This window comes from Orcinus orca, chromosome 10 (genome assembly GCF_937001465.1).
Source record: "Orcinus orca chromosome 10, mOrcOrc1.1, whole genome shotgun sequence".
Taxonomy (NCBI): domain Eukaryota; kingdom Metazoa; phylum Chordata; class Mammalia; order Artiodactyla; family Delphinidae; genus Orcinus; species Orcinus orca.
The window spans coordinates 96,463,185-96,478,583 of record NC_064568.1 but is presented as its reverse complement, the minus strand read 5'-3'; the positions used below and the strand labels follow the sequence as shown (position 1 = coordinate 96,478,583).

Below are 15,399 nucleotides of genomic sequence, written 5' to 3'. Positions count from 1 at the left end.
GAAGCCACGGCAATGAGAAGCCCATGCACCGCAAGGAAGAGCAGCCCCCGCTTGACGCAACTAGAGAAAGCCTGCGTGCAGCAACAAAGACCCAAAGCAGTCAAAAATAAATAAATAAATTTATTTTAAAAAATAATTAAAAAACAAGGGAGGTTTAATGTAGAGAGTCTGAAGAAGGCCTCGTGGACAGTCCTTCCCCCTCTTAGCTGACTAGCTATACAGGGCAAGTCTACTTTAAATCTGTCTCGGTTTCACCACTAAATAACCTATTTCTTGTGTGACTATAGGCAAGTTACCTAATCTCTTTGCACCTTGGTTTCCTCATCTGTTAAATGGGAACAATAAGCAGGGTGAGAGGAAGGTGAATCATGGTGCTTAACACAGTTCACCTTGCCGCCAACGTATTTATCACTAGAAATACAGCCTCTGTAAGTACTTTACAGCAGTGGCTCTCAATTTCCCAAAGAGCTTGTTAAAATACAGATTCTGAAGCAGTGGGTCTGGAGCGGAGCCCAAGATTCTACAGTTCCCAGGGACCCAGGTACTGCTGAAGCTACTCACCCAAAGACACATGTTGAGCGGTAAGACTTACCGTGTGTCCCCACTTCTATATGTTCTGGTCCCACTTTATTGAAAGAAAAAGTCAGAACGCTTTCATGAGACCCCGATTCTACTGATTTCAGCTCTGGAAATTCTAGACTTTTTGAGCAATACGATACCTGAGACTTAGAGACTAAATAGTTTAACATCTCCAGCTTACAAGTGAGGGAAAGGAAAGCCCGGAGCTGGTAAGCACCACATCTTACATCACAGAGCAACAGATCTGGTACCAGCATCTGGGTTTCCCAGCTCGCAATCCTTACACTTACCAGGAGTACAGTGATTGAGGACTAAGTCTTAACAAAACACCCCCCTAAACAAACATCCTAATTGAGGAAGCATGGGGGACAGACGGACAATGGCGGCCCCTAGAGAGAAGCCAATAGGGGTATGGTGCCTCATTCTGATCCAGAATGTTCCTCTGAACCTTCCCCAAGGAACAGAAGTGAGTGACTCGTCCATATTTTGTCAATATATCTTAGAATCTAAGCAAGATTATATGCAAAATATCCCAGGCCATTTTCAACAGAAAATGATTTTTCTTTCCCTTGGAAATTTTAAAAGCACTCAGCCAGGATTCAGCCTGTCTTTACTTGGCCTTTGCATCTTTGAATGCCAGGCTTCAGGTTCTTGCTCTTTCAAAGAACAAGCCCTTCAGGAGAACAAAACCACTGGAGTCCTCCTTGAAGAACAGGCAGTAATGATGACAGCCAGCTCCCAGCGCTATGAGACAGTCGACACAGAGGGGGTCTCTCTCCATATCCATGACTAACCACTCCAGCTTCCTGTGAATGTGTTATAAATGTTCCCGGAGATGCACTGCAGCCCAGTGGGTGCGTTTTGGCTCTGTCTCTCCACATATGTTATCTTCATGGTAGCTGCTCCCAAAAAGGGTTGTAACTCAGAGGAATCTCTTCACAGATTCATGTCTGGCTTTAAAACAAGGAGCTCTCAAACCTGTCAAATCAGGGAAACAGACGGTGTCTCTATTTTGGGGTACCTTTCCCCTCTGGGTTTGTAAAGGTTTCCTCTGGGAGGACTCGTCCCTTTTACATGTATTTGATTGCTTGCATGTTGGAAAGCAACTGTGAGTCTGGAAAAGAGCCTTTTTCAAGGTGTACAGTTTAGGGAAGTTCAGGTTGAATCCATAGGGACGGAGGTAGCAGAAGGTGGGAGAGGAACACAACACACGGCTTAATGTACACAGCGTGTAGCATCAGTTGAACCCTTCTGTGGTTGCCATAGGAATGAGAAGACTTTTGATTTTAAATCATCGCTCCTCTGGAGCTACGTTAAAAATGTGACAGTGGGTTCTTGCTGTTTACCACTACCAGCTTTTTGAATGGGGGCTCTTTTAAAAATGCAGCCCACATGTTTACTCTACCGAAGGAGGTCACACTAACCCGAAACAAAAACGTCACTCTCAAGGCCCAAAAAACGAAAGAACATGGACTTCTCCCAGGTACCTTGGGCTCCACAACTTCCAAGCTGGTGAAACACAACGTAGTTCCGATATTTTCTTCCCCAGACAGGATTTGTGAAATACACAAAAGAGCCCGTGGAGGTAACTCAACCAAGTTAATTATCATTCAATTGTTGTGGGAGAATATTTTAAAACCAAACAATTGGTTTAAAACCAATAGCTCTTGAAACCGTTCTAGAGATCATCTGTTTAAAACATGATGGCGCACGCGCTCCACCCTCACCCCCGGTGTGTTTGCCCCACCAGTTAGCCCTCTAATCCTTTTCTTTGCTAATTCAAAGTTCTGACACCCAGTACCAACCTGCAAACTCAGCTTAACACACTGCACTAAGTTTCATTAGTAGCTGCTCCTCCCTTCTCCCCACTGCCAACTAGACACTGTGTTGTATTATTCATCTAATCTGAAAAGTTATGGAGAAATTAAATACATTAAGAATTGAGCACCTTACATAAAGCTTCCCGACTGGCACGCCAGGTTGGGTCCCTGAAGCTGACTGCCTCTGGACACATCTGCTGAATCATGAACTAATGTGATCATTTTCAAATACGTGCCTTAATATGAAAAAAGTTGGGAGAATCTAAGTTCAGCTAATTTGTAATCTCCTTGAGAAGAGGAGTTGGTCTAGTTTATTATTTTAACCCTAGCAGCTCATGCAATGCCTGGCATGTAATGAATGATAAACAATTATGTGCCAATAAAGAGTTATAAACTGGGCTTCCCTGGTGGTGCAGTGGTTAAGAATTCACCTGTCAATGCAGGGGACATGGGTTTGAGCCCCGGTCCGGGAAGATACCACATGCCGCGGAGCAACTAAGCCCGTGCACCACAACTACTGAGCCTGCACTCTAGAGCTCGTGCTCCGCACCAAGAGAAGCGACCGCAATGAGAAGCTCGTGCACCGCAACGAAGAGTAGCCCCCGCTCGCCTCAACTAGAGAAAGCCAGCGCACAGCAACAAAGACCCAACACAGCCAGAAATAAATAAATTAAATCAAATTAAAATATATTTAAAAATACTTATAAATAAACACATAGTGACTGAACGCTTGGATTAGACAATGTCTGTGACACAGCCCTGGAAGAACAGAAACATTTGTTGAGTGTCTCAGTACTCAGTGGATAAAATTCCTACTCTGTGCCTGGCATCTACACTTAACTCGGCTGAGGAAAGAGAAGATGAGCTTATGAAAAATAGTGGACAAAATTCTGCTCTAGTTTGTAATCCCCTGTTGCAAACTTCTCTCAGGAAAGCAGAGTGGTAAAAAGAACAACAAAGGCCCTTTTGGTGGAGCTATCTTGACATGGGTCCTCAATGCTCCCTACTTTGCATGACTGTCCAGAAAAAGAACACACATTAAAGAGCTCACTAAGGGCCACCAGCTCTCTGTGAGGGAAAATAATTATAATAACTTACACTCTTGGAGTACTTACTATGAGCCAGGAACCATTCTAGATGTGTTACACCTAATAATTCCTTTAATCCTCATGTATACATGATTAACTGTAACACAAGTTAGAAATATAGACCAAATACCATGGGACTTCAGAGGACCAAGAGCTTATTTGCAGTGAAAATGATGGAGGTAATATTTTGACTGATATGTGGGACAGATGCAGCTGCGGTGGGGTTGTCTCACCCCCTGCAACTCCTTGCATTTGTAAGCTGTTAAAAATATTTCAAAATAATACCTAACCTCAATACTTCCTGTGTGTCAAGTGCTGTGTTGTCTACATAGATGATCCCTTTTGATTCTTATTTTTATTCCTGTACTACAGAGCTGGAAACTGAGGTCTAAAGAGGTTAGCTTGCTCAGCTAAGAAGCTGCAGAACCGGGAGTCCCAAGCTCGTACTTTTAGCTATTTTACTACATTGTCTCCTGGATAACATTTCTTTGGTGTTTATTATACAGCAGTGAGTGCTGTGAGGCTGAATATTACATTTTTCCCCATATACTAATAATGCTTGTGAGAAATTAAAACTCAGTGAATACCAATAAGGTTCTCTTTGTTTCAGAAGCAAGTGCTCACCTACCATCACCCCCATTTTACGAGCATCAGGGAGGGGGTGAGTTCTCTGTTATCTTCAATCCACTAGGAGGAGAGAATGCTGATTTGGAAACTTGGTACCTAGGATATGATGCTCCTCGGTGCCTTGAGGTGATATATCCTAAAGACATTTAACTCTGAAATTAAACCAGAGACTGTATCGTGAATAATAATATTTGTTATGCAAAGATATGCCTCAAATACCCTTGCACAATATGCATAAGGAAAACATTTAGTATCACTATTTAAGCACATAAACCCTTGCTATAGAATTTGTTAGTGTATTCAAAACCTAAAAGGAATGAAACAGTTCCCAAAGTTCCTTTGACTTACACTGCTTTGGTTTTTGACCTTGGCATTTGGGAACACAAAAAAGGTAGTTCAAAGTCACTACTATGCCTAAATTCATTTTGATCATTTTCTTCTATGAATCTCTACCTCTATCCTTGTCTTCATCTCTATCTCTTTCTAATCTCTACATCTACCTCAATATTTATCTATCGAATTTATCTATCATCCATCTTCACTGTGCATAGTAATGTGGGATTGTAAAAATGACTTCACAACGACCTAAAATTGACTTTTACTCTTTTGATACAATTCACTCTCTGTGGGCTCCCACTGGTATAGCCAAACCTCTTTTCCTAATGTGTTCTGGAAGTTCAGGGGTCATATCTTCTGTGTAAGGTCTGTAAGACTCATGGCACATAGAAATCATTATTCTTTCTTTCTTCAACATGTTTTTAGTTACTTTTCAGGTTGCCATCTGGATTTTTAGGAGGACTAGGAAAACACAGTTGAACTTGTGATTAATTTTTTCAGCTTCCTCTGGGAAAGTTGAAACAAATTACACACATACACACACATCAAGAATTGAGGGCAATGTGATTTTCTTGCCAGAGGGAATGAAGTCAAATTTCATTCTTACGTACCCTCGAAGTGGTGCTTAAAGAAAGAAAAAAAAAAGAGCTGCTACTGTCAACACATTTCTCCAACATTAGTTGGCCATTTTCATGTCTTCATATTTAGGGTTTTGAGAGTTATAGTAAGTAGAGAGTTGCTCGAGAATTCCTCATTTCCCTACTCAACATTTCTTCATTTCCCTATATCCAGATCAGTAGATAAACACTGAGATAGAGATATAATTCATGAGTATTCTTTCTGACAAGCCAAGAAATTTCCACATTATAAGCAAGATGGGCTTACTAGAATCCAGTTGGCAGAGGGCAAGATGAGATTTTGAACTTTTGTTCTTCACTCTGTGAATTGACCCTTCTACAAAGTATTAAAAGAGGGGAAAGGATATTTTTAGAAGTGGGCAGCACGTGGAACCAAAGGCTTCGCTGCTCTTGGCTCTGACCTTTGCCATTTTGGCCAATGCAGCCTCTCTCCTAGTGTGGATCTCTCGAACGCAGTTTCAAGAACAGAAGCCTGCATGACTTTGTTGTGAAGAATTTTCCTGCTAGCTGAGGATGGGCCAAAGGTGAAACTCCTTTGACATAATGTTCTTGAAATAGGATTTAGGAGTCTGCCTCTGGTCCTTTAAGGGAGTTTCAAGCCCTGGTCCAAACTAAGATGTTTACAGATTTAACGTCCTTATTTGCCAGCTGAATACTTGGTACCTTATATGTAAGTAAGCCCTCAAAACATGACTACATGCTTACATGGAATAAAATTAGGTTCCTCCTCCCTGTGAGACTTTTTTTTTTTCTCAGTCCATCTTTCCAACCCTCCCAACTTTCTTTAGCTTTCTATCATCAAAATCTTTTCACAAGGAAAGATTGGAAATTAATTTATACTAAAGTAAAAGTAATTGATGATGGTTTAACATGTTTCCTTTCCCAGGGAGATTTCAATAAAAATAAAGCCCCAGATAAAGTGTCTGCAGTTCCCCTACCATCTAAGGACAAGCTTTACTGAGGAGAGAAGGAAAGATTCTTTTCGAGCGTTGGATCAAGAGATAAGAGAGTGACTTGCCAAGCAGAGAGAACCGGCTGCTGTTGAAGCATATCATTCTCAGGTCAACTATTTGCAAAAATAAATGAATATATTATTTTCTATACTTGTTTAGTGAGGTAGCAGTTAATCAAAGATCTTCAGTCTAGGTACCACCCCCCGCTCCCCGCCAAGGGGTCCAAAATATCCTCACACTTCGAGATCTCCTAATATTTTTAAAGTTACTTGAGTCTTTTGGGGAAAAAGGAACTTCCCCAAGATTTCATGCAGGTAGAAGGCAGAACTTCACGTAGTCCAACACAAATAAAAACATGGTCTTCTAGAGATTTCTGGAATATAGTAAAACAATTAAACAAAAAAAAATATGAATTGTAAAATTGTCAATAACACAAACTTCTTTATCTCTTAGCAAACAGAGTAAACCCAGACTGGCTCTGATGGAAGTTGTTTGGATGATATTAAAAGAGCAAATTGTCTAACTGCAAATCACGTGAACCTCTCTCTCGGATCGTCTGGGTCTTATGCCATCCAATTGTATAAATAAGTACACCTCAAAGATAAATTAATACAAGCTGTTATCTTTACTGATCTCCAGATTCCATCTTGAAATATGCCTTCATTTTTTAATTAATCAAACGCTTCTTCCTTTTGTATATAGAACGCTCACACACATATTCTCTTACCACCAAACTGGACAGAAAAGTATAAACATTTCTGCCAAGTCATGTATTTTAAATAATACGAGATTATTGATTTCATCCTTACAGCGCTAAACTTCCATATTGTAATGCCATCGATGTAAAAGACGTAACTCTGGCTTTTTAAAAATGATTGTTTATCTCTAGCTCACTGAGCTATGTTAACACTGTCTGAGTGAGTAAGGAGACAAAAAATTCTGGATTACTATTATTTTTCATTTATATACCACGTGCTTGGGGTTTTTTTGTTTTTTGTTTTTTTGCGGTACGCAGGCCTCTCACTGTTGTGGCCTCTCCCGCTGTTCCGCACAGGCTCCGGACGCGCAGGCTCAGCGGCCATGGCTCACGGGCCCAGCCGCTCCGCAGTATGTGGGATCTTCCCGGACCGGGGCACGAACCCGCGTCCCCTGCATCGGAAGGTGTACTCTCAACGACTGCACCACCAGGGAAGCCGTGAGTTAACTTTTAGAGCTGATGTCTCAAGGATGTTTTGGGCTGAATCGTTCAGTGACGCATAAGAGTTATTCTGAATACTTGCTGTAACCTTGCCTTCTTCTCTGTCTGGTTCTATTATATCTCAGAACAATGGGCCATTATAAATGCTGCTTTTGAGTAGATTAAAGTTATAAAACAGAGCTGAGCTGATCAGATCTTGACATTGGGTTTTGAACATTACAATACTTCCCCACCTTTAAAAGTAATGCCTCACACAGATATTGCTATATGTGGTCTACAGCTATGCTCCCCAGAGAATAAAATCATCTTTTGTATCTATTTCGGAACCTGGTCATATCATGTTAAAGAACTCAGCCGTTAATTACTTAGTAAAATAAAGTCACTTTTTGCAAGTGAATAATCATCCCCTTCCCAAAAACATTTCTTTAAGTTGAAATTTTCCTCTCCAAGTTTTCTTTAAAGCATTGCCCTTTCACATTACATGTTCATTTTGTAAGACTTCAAATTCCCTTTCTTGGTCAACTCTCCAGAAATGACTGACTTCCAAAGCCATCCCCCAACCCCTGGGGATCAACTCTATTTTTCGCATTTCCAATTTAGCATCTCCTTTTCAATCACACATTCATCTGGGCTCACCAACAGTGGATTGTGCACTCTCTCTCTCTCACCTCTGAGTCATTACAATTTCAGTAGAAGCACAATAGAGAGTTCAGAACCTGTCACCCACACCTTAAGCTAAAGGAACCAGAAGACAGCTTTCTCCTTTTGTAAATGTCAAGTGTTCAGCATGTCTCCACTGGGGGCTGAACAGAAATGTAACCTTAGAGAAGTCAGTCCTTGGGTCTGGGCACAGCTCTGAGTATTCTGAGTCCAAAGTTGGCTCTTCCTACAAGGGCATGTGATTGGTAGTTTCAGCTTCCTCTTTCATCAGGCTTAACTCTGTAGCACCAGCTTGGTGTCTGATTTGTTCTGACTGGGTGGGAGAGCCCATAAGATAAACAGAAGGAGATGTTCAGGTTTGTCTCAAGAGTAGTCCACAAAGCTGTGTATATGGGAGAAGGGAGTCTGGTGGTTTTCCTTCCAAGGCTTCTTAAATTCAGCTTCTCTTTTCTTAACAATACAACATGCCACACACCACACCACACTTATTACTAATTCTGCTTGGTCAACAAAGGGTGCAAGAGGGTCATGGAAAACCTACTACAGATCTTGTATTTGGCTATCATTATGCCTTTCATGAGTGGATCTCAAAGTATTATGCCTAAAAGTCCTTACTGAGGTTTGGTAAGGAGGCTATTCTACCAGAATAAGCTCAGGTATTAAACCAAAGTTTCTTTTTGCTGTGAGGTTTACTTTGTTACATTCAGACAGAGTGAAACTCATTTAGACAAATTGGCATGATTGAGGCTGGCGATTTGACCAAGCAATCAGAGGCTGGAAGAGGACGAAAGGCCAGAGAAGAGGGAGGGGGTGAAATCCAATGTTCACTCTGTATTTCACTCCAGAAAACAGCTCGCAATTATAATTCCCCACCTTGTTTTGCAGCTCAGAATAAAAGTGGCATTGCACCAAACCCTGCCCAAGCAGCCATTGTGATTAGAAAGTACTCCACACCTTGGAGAACCAAGGAGCCACCAGCCTAATTTTAAATGCAAATTAAATTGAGGGGGTAGCAGAGAGAACACATAAAAGACAGTAAAACAGAACCTTTCAATTTTCTTAAATTAGCAGTCTAATGTGTTCTAAAGAACAGCTCCCCTCAGATCTCTTCTTAGGGGTTGTATTTCATCACAATATAAAATGGGCAAAGCCATCACTTGCCTCTGCTTGGTGCTCTTGAACTGAGATTGAAGGAAAAATTAGAAGCTGTTCATTTGGGCTTGTGGGCTCAGCGGCGTGAGGCAGCTTCGTTTTATGCTCTACGGGGTCCTATTGAAAGGGGCCAACAAGTGCTGGTGAGTATCTGCTAACTGCAAGACTCTTTCATATATATCTTTTGGGGTTATCTTTCCTTTACCGGGGGGGAAGTCTCCCAAAAGATTTATGTTATAATGCAGCTTTCAAAACCTAGGAAATTCCAGACAGCTTTCTAAGCTTCTTCCAGGGACTGATTTACGCAAGGGGAGAGAGTTATTTTCAGCCCAGATGCTGGTGACTGATCCGTGTATTAATTATAACAGGGGAATGTGTAACTGATGCTAGCTAAAACAGCCTTTCCCCACCCCCCTTAGCCTGCATTAGGGTAGGAACTGGTGCCCCGACAACTTTTCTACCATATTAACTGCATAATCGTGTAATTGTGTTATAATTGCAAATAAAACTGGGACTTGGAGCTATATAAATAATTAAACCCAAACCATTTTTTTAAATGACTATGACAGTACTCTGCCTAAGAGATGGGCGGCGGCAGCCGGGGGATGGAGGTAGGGGTAGGGGTCGGGGGCGGGATGGGGCATCGGACCCGCGTGATGGTGACATGTAGATTTTGACGGTGATGGTTTTCTGCCAAAGTTTTACCCGAGAACCTGGTCATTTCCTTCTTTCGCAGTGGAGGATACAAAGAGACTGAGGCTGGCGTCACCTTCCGTTGCTAAGGTAACGTGCTCTGGCCATTTTATCTGATAAAGGAAGTCCAGCGGACGGTATACATTATTCATCGCCGATCTAATCAAACAATCAAAATTGTTTACTTTCACCGGGAATGTTTAGTGAGATCAAAGACACGGTGGCTGAAATTGCTCCTGCTCTTAACTGCCGGCAGTTAACCCTTGATTTTATTTATTTTTCTTTTCTTTTTTGCAGTAAGTATGACTTGCCATTGGGGTAGCTTTGGATATTTTTTAAAGTTTCCGCCTACCAGACTTGGTTTCTTAAATTAAAATATGCACTGTTAGAAAGAAAAACCAATTGGATTATCCTTCTGAGTTTGATTTTAATGACTTTGTCTTGTTAACTCTTTCCAAAAACATCCTGCAGAAATAGAGTTACTTCATTTGTGCAAGTATGGGGGAAAGGCTACAAATGCTAGAAAGAACCTAACAGGCTGAATGTTTTTTAATGAAGCGTATTAGCTTCCTGACAAGCTAGTGCATGATAATATCCCGGGGATCATTGCAATTCTGAAATAATTGTCTTTGCTCTACAAACCAGAGTTCTTTCTCAAAAGCAGCCTGTCAGAGGCAAGCAGGTGATGATCCTTAGCACTTTATAAAACGTGCTGGAGGAAATCGCTAAAAGGAAGGGAGTGCAAGGCATTTTTACAGCAAACATGTCAGCATGTGTCATAAACGCAAGGCATCTAGAGGCGGAGGCTCTGATTCCCAGGAGATGCTCGCTGCTCCAGGGGAATTAGAACTCCCTGGATCAACTGAGGATCCATACTCAGAATGGCTGATACTTCATGATGTCATTTATCAGACAGACCTTCTGAAAACAGAGAGCATGTAAATTTAAAAGTTGATTTTCCGGTTAATACACAGCAAGGAAAGACCGGTATGTTATCTCTCTTTAGCCTGGATCATCTGTATTTTCTGTGTAGCATATATTACTTTTCATAAATGTTGGTGAAAGGCTGCATTTTCTCCTACAGTAGGAAAGCTCTGTTGAGGGATGGACTTAAAACGGGGAATGTCAGTCAAATCATGGGATATGATAATGGGGTATCTCTTCTTCCAAAATCATATTTGACAGTCTAAAATACTGTGTATGTTCTTCCTCTTCCATAGGCAATACAAGTGACTATTTTGTCTTAAAACTGTTTCTGGAACATCGAAGATGGATTATCCCAAAATGGATTATTTTCTGGATGTCGAGTCTGCGCATAGACTCTTGGATGTTGAGTCAGCTCAAAGATTCTTTTACAGCCAAGGAGCTCAAGGTAATTAAATGGGAGAAAGAGAGGAAACTCCTCTCATTTGCATGTTGGTTTTATATGAACAGTGCAGTGTGGACTGTAGCAGTGTAAGCTCTACTGCAGAAGTTCAGCAACTGGGATTTCCCAATCGGTAACCTCTACCGAACTGTTTCTGGAACCGAGGCAGGCATGCAGTAGAATGAATACATCTAAACTTCTTGATGTAGTTAAAAAGCAACCTACCCAGCTTTCACACAAACAACCCTTGGAAAGCTATGTTAGAAAATTATTCCAACTCCTTGCAACCAAAGTCTAGGTTTGAAAGGCTTCGAGGATGCTTTCAGCCACAGGAAAAGGTTGAGTGTGCAGCTACTGCACTAGAGAAGTAGGTCTAGGGCACCCTGACCTATCGATTGAAATCCAGCCGGATGAGGGGCTCCTGAGATAAGGTTTGATCTTCTACAGCTGTCTTATCTAGTTTAGATGAAATCAATTACTGCCTCAAGGAATTAACAGTGTGCTTGGGAAGCACTAAGGAACACACCTGTTGTGAAGTGTGGCTGATAGGTACCTTTTTATTACAGATTTCAAGATGGTCAGTTAGGCTCCAGTTGGCTTGTTCTTCTGTTCCAGGGTGCACTTAGAATGTTCTGCCAGCATATTAGAGTACAGGAAGAAGCTGGGGTATTTACTGCGCTCTCCTGACAGGCAGGAGATATTTTTAAAGCCTATTTTCTCTTCTCCGTAGAATATTTAGGGTATACAGTCAAAGCAACCTGATGATGGGCATATCCCAAATGGTACAAGTAATGCACTGAGAAGAAAGGCAACTTTCATTTTCTTAGAGAAGTAGTTGAATTCTTCAAAGCCACGAGGCAGGACAGAAAAGGAAATGCTGTTTTGGTAATCCTGGCACCTTTCACTGTTAAGTGGTAATGGGTACTTCACACAGGGGTACTTCACAGAGGGTGCTTATGATATTCTGCCTCGGCTTCCCCAGTTGTCTTGTGTGAAGTGGTTTTTCCCTAGCTCTTAAGCCAATTTCTCATGGCAAACTCAAGGGCTTGCAAGCCTCCTTCTCTGCTTCCATTTTCCTGGGCAGGATCCCGTCTTCTTCAAGTCAAGAGGGGCTGGTAATCATCTGGTTGATTGGCTGGGGTCAGTATGCTCATCAGCAGAGCCTCCATTAGCAAAAGTGAGACAATAGCTAATTCTCCTCATTCCTGTGGGTGTGTGTAGTCAGCGTTGCTCCTTTCAGCCACTTAAAGGGACATGAAAATGTTACTGAAGGGTGAGAGACTGGTCAGAACTTCCAGCCCCTTCTGGGTCTGCAAGTCAGAAGGTGCTGGGAACAGGTGGAGAACGGAGGCCAGAAAGAGAAGGGGGCTGAGGCAGGGCTCAATCCCATCTCTGGCTCTGAGTTTAAACATTGCTGCATCTGTCCATTTCCATTTGAACAGGAGAATAACATCTGGTGCTGGGGTCAGACACCTGAGCCGTGTCTCTGTTGGCAGAGCAGAGAAGGGGAGTGGCAGTGAATTATAGATAATAAAGATGCCCATTTTGCCTTGCAGTAGACACAGTTTAAGCCTTTAAGAGGACTGTGGGCTCCAGGCATTTATGGAAGGCAAACAGTCAGGGTGTGGGAGACTCAGAGGACGCAAGGCAGTCTGGTGGTTGTCGCCAGATGGAGTTTGGGGTGGAGTGGACAGAATTGTCGCCATCAGTGACTATGGTTTAGACACCAGAGCTGGAAGGACTGGAAAATGCATGGGAGGTGGCAGCATAAGCTACTGACTGTGGCTCCCTGATGAGAGCACGTTCATTTTAGGGTAATCAGAATGATGTTGCAATCAGGGAATCTTGGATCTGTAGTGAGAGTGAGGGTTTCCTAAACAACCCCCAGGCCTCCTGAATCAGAAATCCAGGTGTAAGTCATAGAGGTTTGCCTTTTAAGCAAGAGCTCCAATGACAATTCCCCAGCTCTCACACTCTTCTGGGGACCAGCATTTAAGAACCAGTCCATCCTGTCTGATTTCTCTCCTTCCACCCCAGAATGGGATGTCCCCAGCCTCAGAGGCAGGATAGCACAGTGGTTACAACCAAATCCTTACTGCCTAGGTTCAAACCCTGGGTCTGCCACCGTCAACCTGGGAAAATTAACCTTTGAATTTTTAATTTCCTCCTCTGAAAAATGGAAACAATAATAGTGCCCAATTCATAAGTTGTTAAGAGCAATAATGAGGTAAGAATTGAAAGTGCTTTAAACTGCCACATGGGAGATGCCATACATAAGCAAATCAATGAAATAAACACCTTTGCAAAAGGCCATCTCTCCTCTGTTGGAGATTTCACTGCCTTGCAAACAAGAATGTTACCTGATAGGAGTGAACCTCCTATTTTTAGCAAAAAAAAAAAAAAAAAGAAAAATTAATTTTAAAACTAAAATTTTAAAAATTTTAAAACTAAAATTTAAAAACTAAATTTTTAAAAATTAAAAATTAATTTTAAAATTAATTTTAAAAAATTAATTTGAAAAAAACAGTGATTGTTTTATTGTCACATCAAAAGCTAACTCGGGGCAAAACTGAAAAATAGGGAGAACCAAGACCAACTTCTACTATCTACCTAGTCCTGCACATCACTTGAAAACTGAAAGCCCCTCTCCCACCAACACCTTCCCCAGAACCCCACCACCTAGGACCAATCACCCCCAGGGTCTCCTTGCTGGAGTTTTGCTGCCACTATGACGTGAGGCTTGTCACTGCGTTGTTCCACCTCCTTCACAGCAGCTCCCTTCCGCTCAGCACCGACGCCATAGTCTTTCCTGGATAACAAGCCCCTTGGCCTGATAAAGAGCTCCCAGTGAATGGGCAGAGGGCCGAGGACCATGGCTTACACCCCTCCCTTTCTGAACCAAATGTGCATGTAGGTGACTAAAGCCCGTATCTCACCACTGGCAAGATCCCAAGAACCAGTGGCAGGAGGGCAGCATGGCGGCTGGCTCTTGAGAAGGGCATGTGAGGCCATTAGGGCCTTGTGCTGCTGTTAAATCATAACACATGGCAGCTTTCTACTTGGCCAGCCCAGCCCAGGTTCAAAGGGATATTACTGAGGTCAAGGAGCCTCCACTGGATACCCTCTTCTATGAAAAAGGCCCAAATGGAAATACAGTATTGAGTTAAGTACCTGGAATGTGGATGTCCTAGGATTGATTCCCTTGGCTAAACTGGTGTGTGATTATTGCATTCTTGAGATGTCCATTCTCGAGGGAATGCAGACATTTCTATAGACTGATCAAGGACAGGTGTAAATACTTTTAAAGGGGAAAGGAAGAAAATAAGACTTTCATTTTCCTCATTGCTATCCTTGCATCAGTTGATTTACAAATTCATATACTTTTGGGGATCCAGCCCCTTCTATATTAATTAATGCAAAACGGTTATCCAAAGCAACAGTATCAGAATTAACAATGTTTCTGACCCCATCATGGTTGTTTTTCAATTATTCTGGGAAAGTGGCAAAAAACCTGTCGCTAGGTAGAGGGTGTTTTGAGCTAGTAAAAGCAAGAGGAATCCAGGAGGATAAGAAAAAGAAAAAGAAGGAAAATGATCTAATATCTATCCTGGGACAGATTCTGCTGAAATTCCCAGAGATTTTCAAAAGTCAGTCCTCTGCTCTGCTGAATACAACAGCTTGTTATTTTCTCCCATCTCCGTTTTTCCTTGGAGGTAAGGAAGGTGAGCCCGCTTCTCTGGGGATTCTGCTTTAGAAAGCATGATGTGCTGCGAAGAGCAGAAAAAAGTCCAGGGTCATTCTGTCAGTGAAGGGTGCTCTCCCGGTTCATCTGGGAGTGCTTCGTCAACAATAAGCCCTGCTCACACAGAGAGTCCGTGAAAAGTCCCCATGAACTCAAAGGGAGAATTTTGGAGGTTGAAGGTGCACGTGATATAAAGATCAACCATGTCTTGACATCACATACTTTGAGTTCACCCATCTTTCATGTTTCTGACAATGATATTCCACACGCTCTACTACAGACGCTGTAATTTTTTTTTACAGAGCCGTTAAACTGGGAGAGAAATCATATTATAAAATCACAAAATTGGCATCATAGGATTTTCAGGTTGAAATGGACACTATAGTTCCATGACTTTCCTTGCCCCTCCCTAAACCAAGTAAAACAGAATTTGTGAGGGCCAGACCCAGGTCCCAGGGCTACATTGGCCACAAGCCGCTGGGTTATCCTGCTGGACACTGAAGGTTGAGAATTGTTATGGAACGTTAATTACTCAGTTTGATTCCAG

At 42.1% G+C, this 15,399-nt stretch overlaps 1 protein-coding gene and 1 long non-coding RNA gene across 12 annotated transcripts in view; one reads left to right on the top strand and one right to left on the bottom strand.

Moving 5' to 3' along the window:
- LOC125965553 (uncharacterized) overlaps positions 1–15,399 on the bottom strand; it is a 943,317-nt gene that overhangs the window by 367,304 nt on the left and 560,614 nt on the right. The gene's annotated exons all lie outside the window — the stretch shown is intronic.
- The window catches only part of PHACTR1 (phosphatase and actin regulator 1), a 548,258-nt gene continuing 541,676 nt past the window's right edge, over positions 8,818–15,399 (top strand). The window contains exons 1-3 of one of the 11 annotated variants that reach the window (XM_033434884.2): positions 8,818–9,194; positions 9,788–9,834; positions 10,965–11,116. In XM_033434884.2, the coding sequence (XP_033290775.1) occupies positions 11,014–11,116 (103 nt within the window). In that variant the 5' untranslated portion in view covers positions 8,818–9,194; positions 9,788–9,834; positions 10,965–11,013. Of the gene's footprint in view, positions 9,195–9,787; positions 9,835–9,873; positions 10,041–10,311; positions 10,732–10,964; positions 11,117–15,399 lie in introns of those variants that run through there. The other 10 variants (XM_033434878.2, XM_033434883.2, XM_033434885.2 and 7 more) reach the window with 10 other exon arrangements.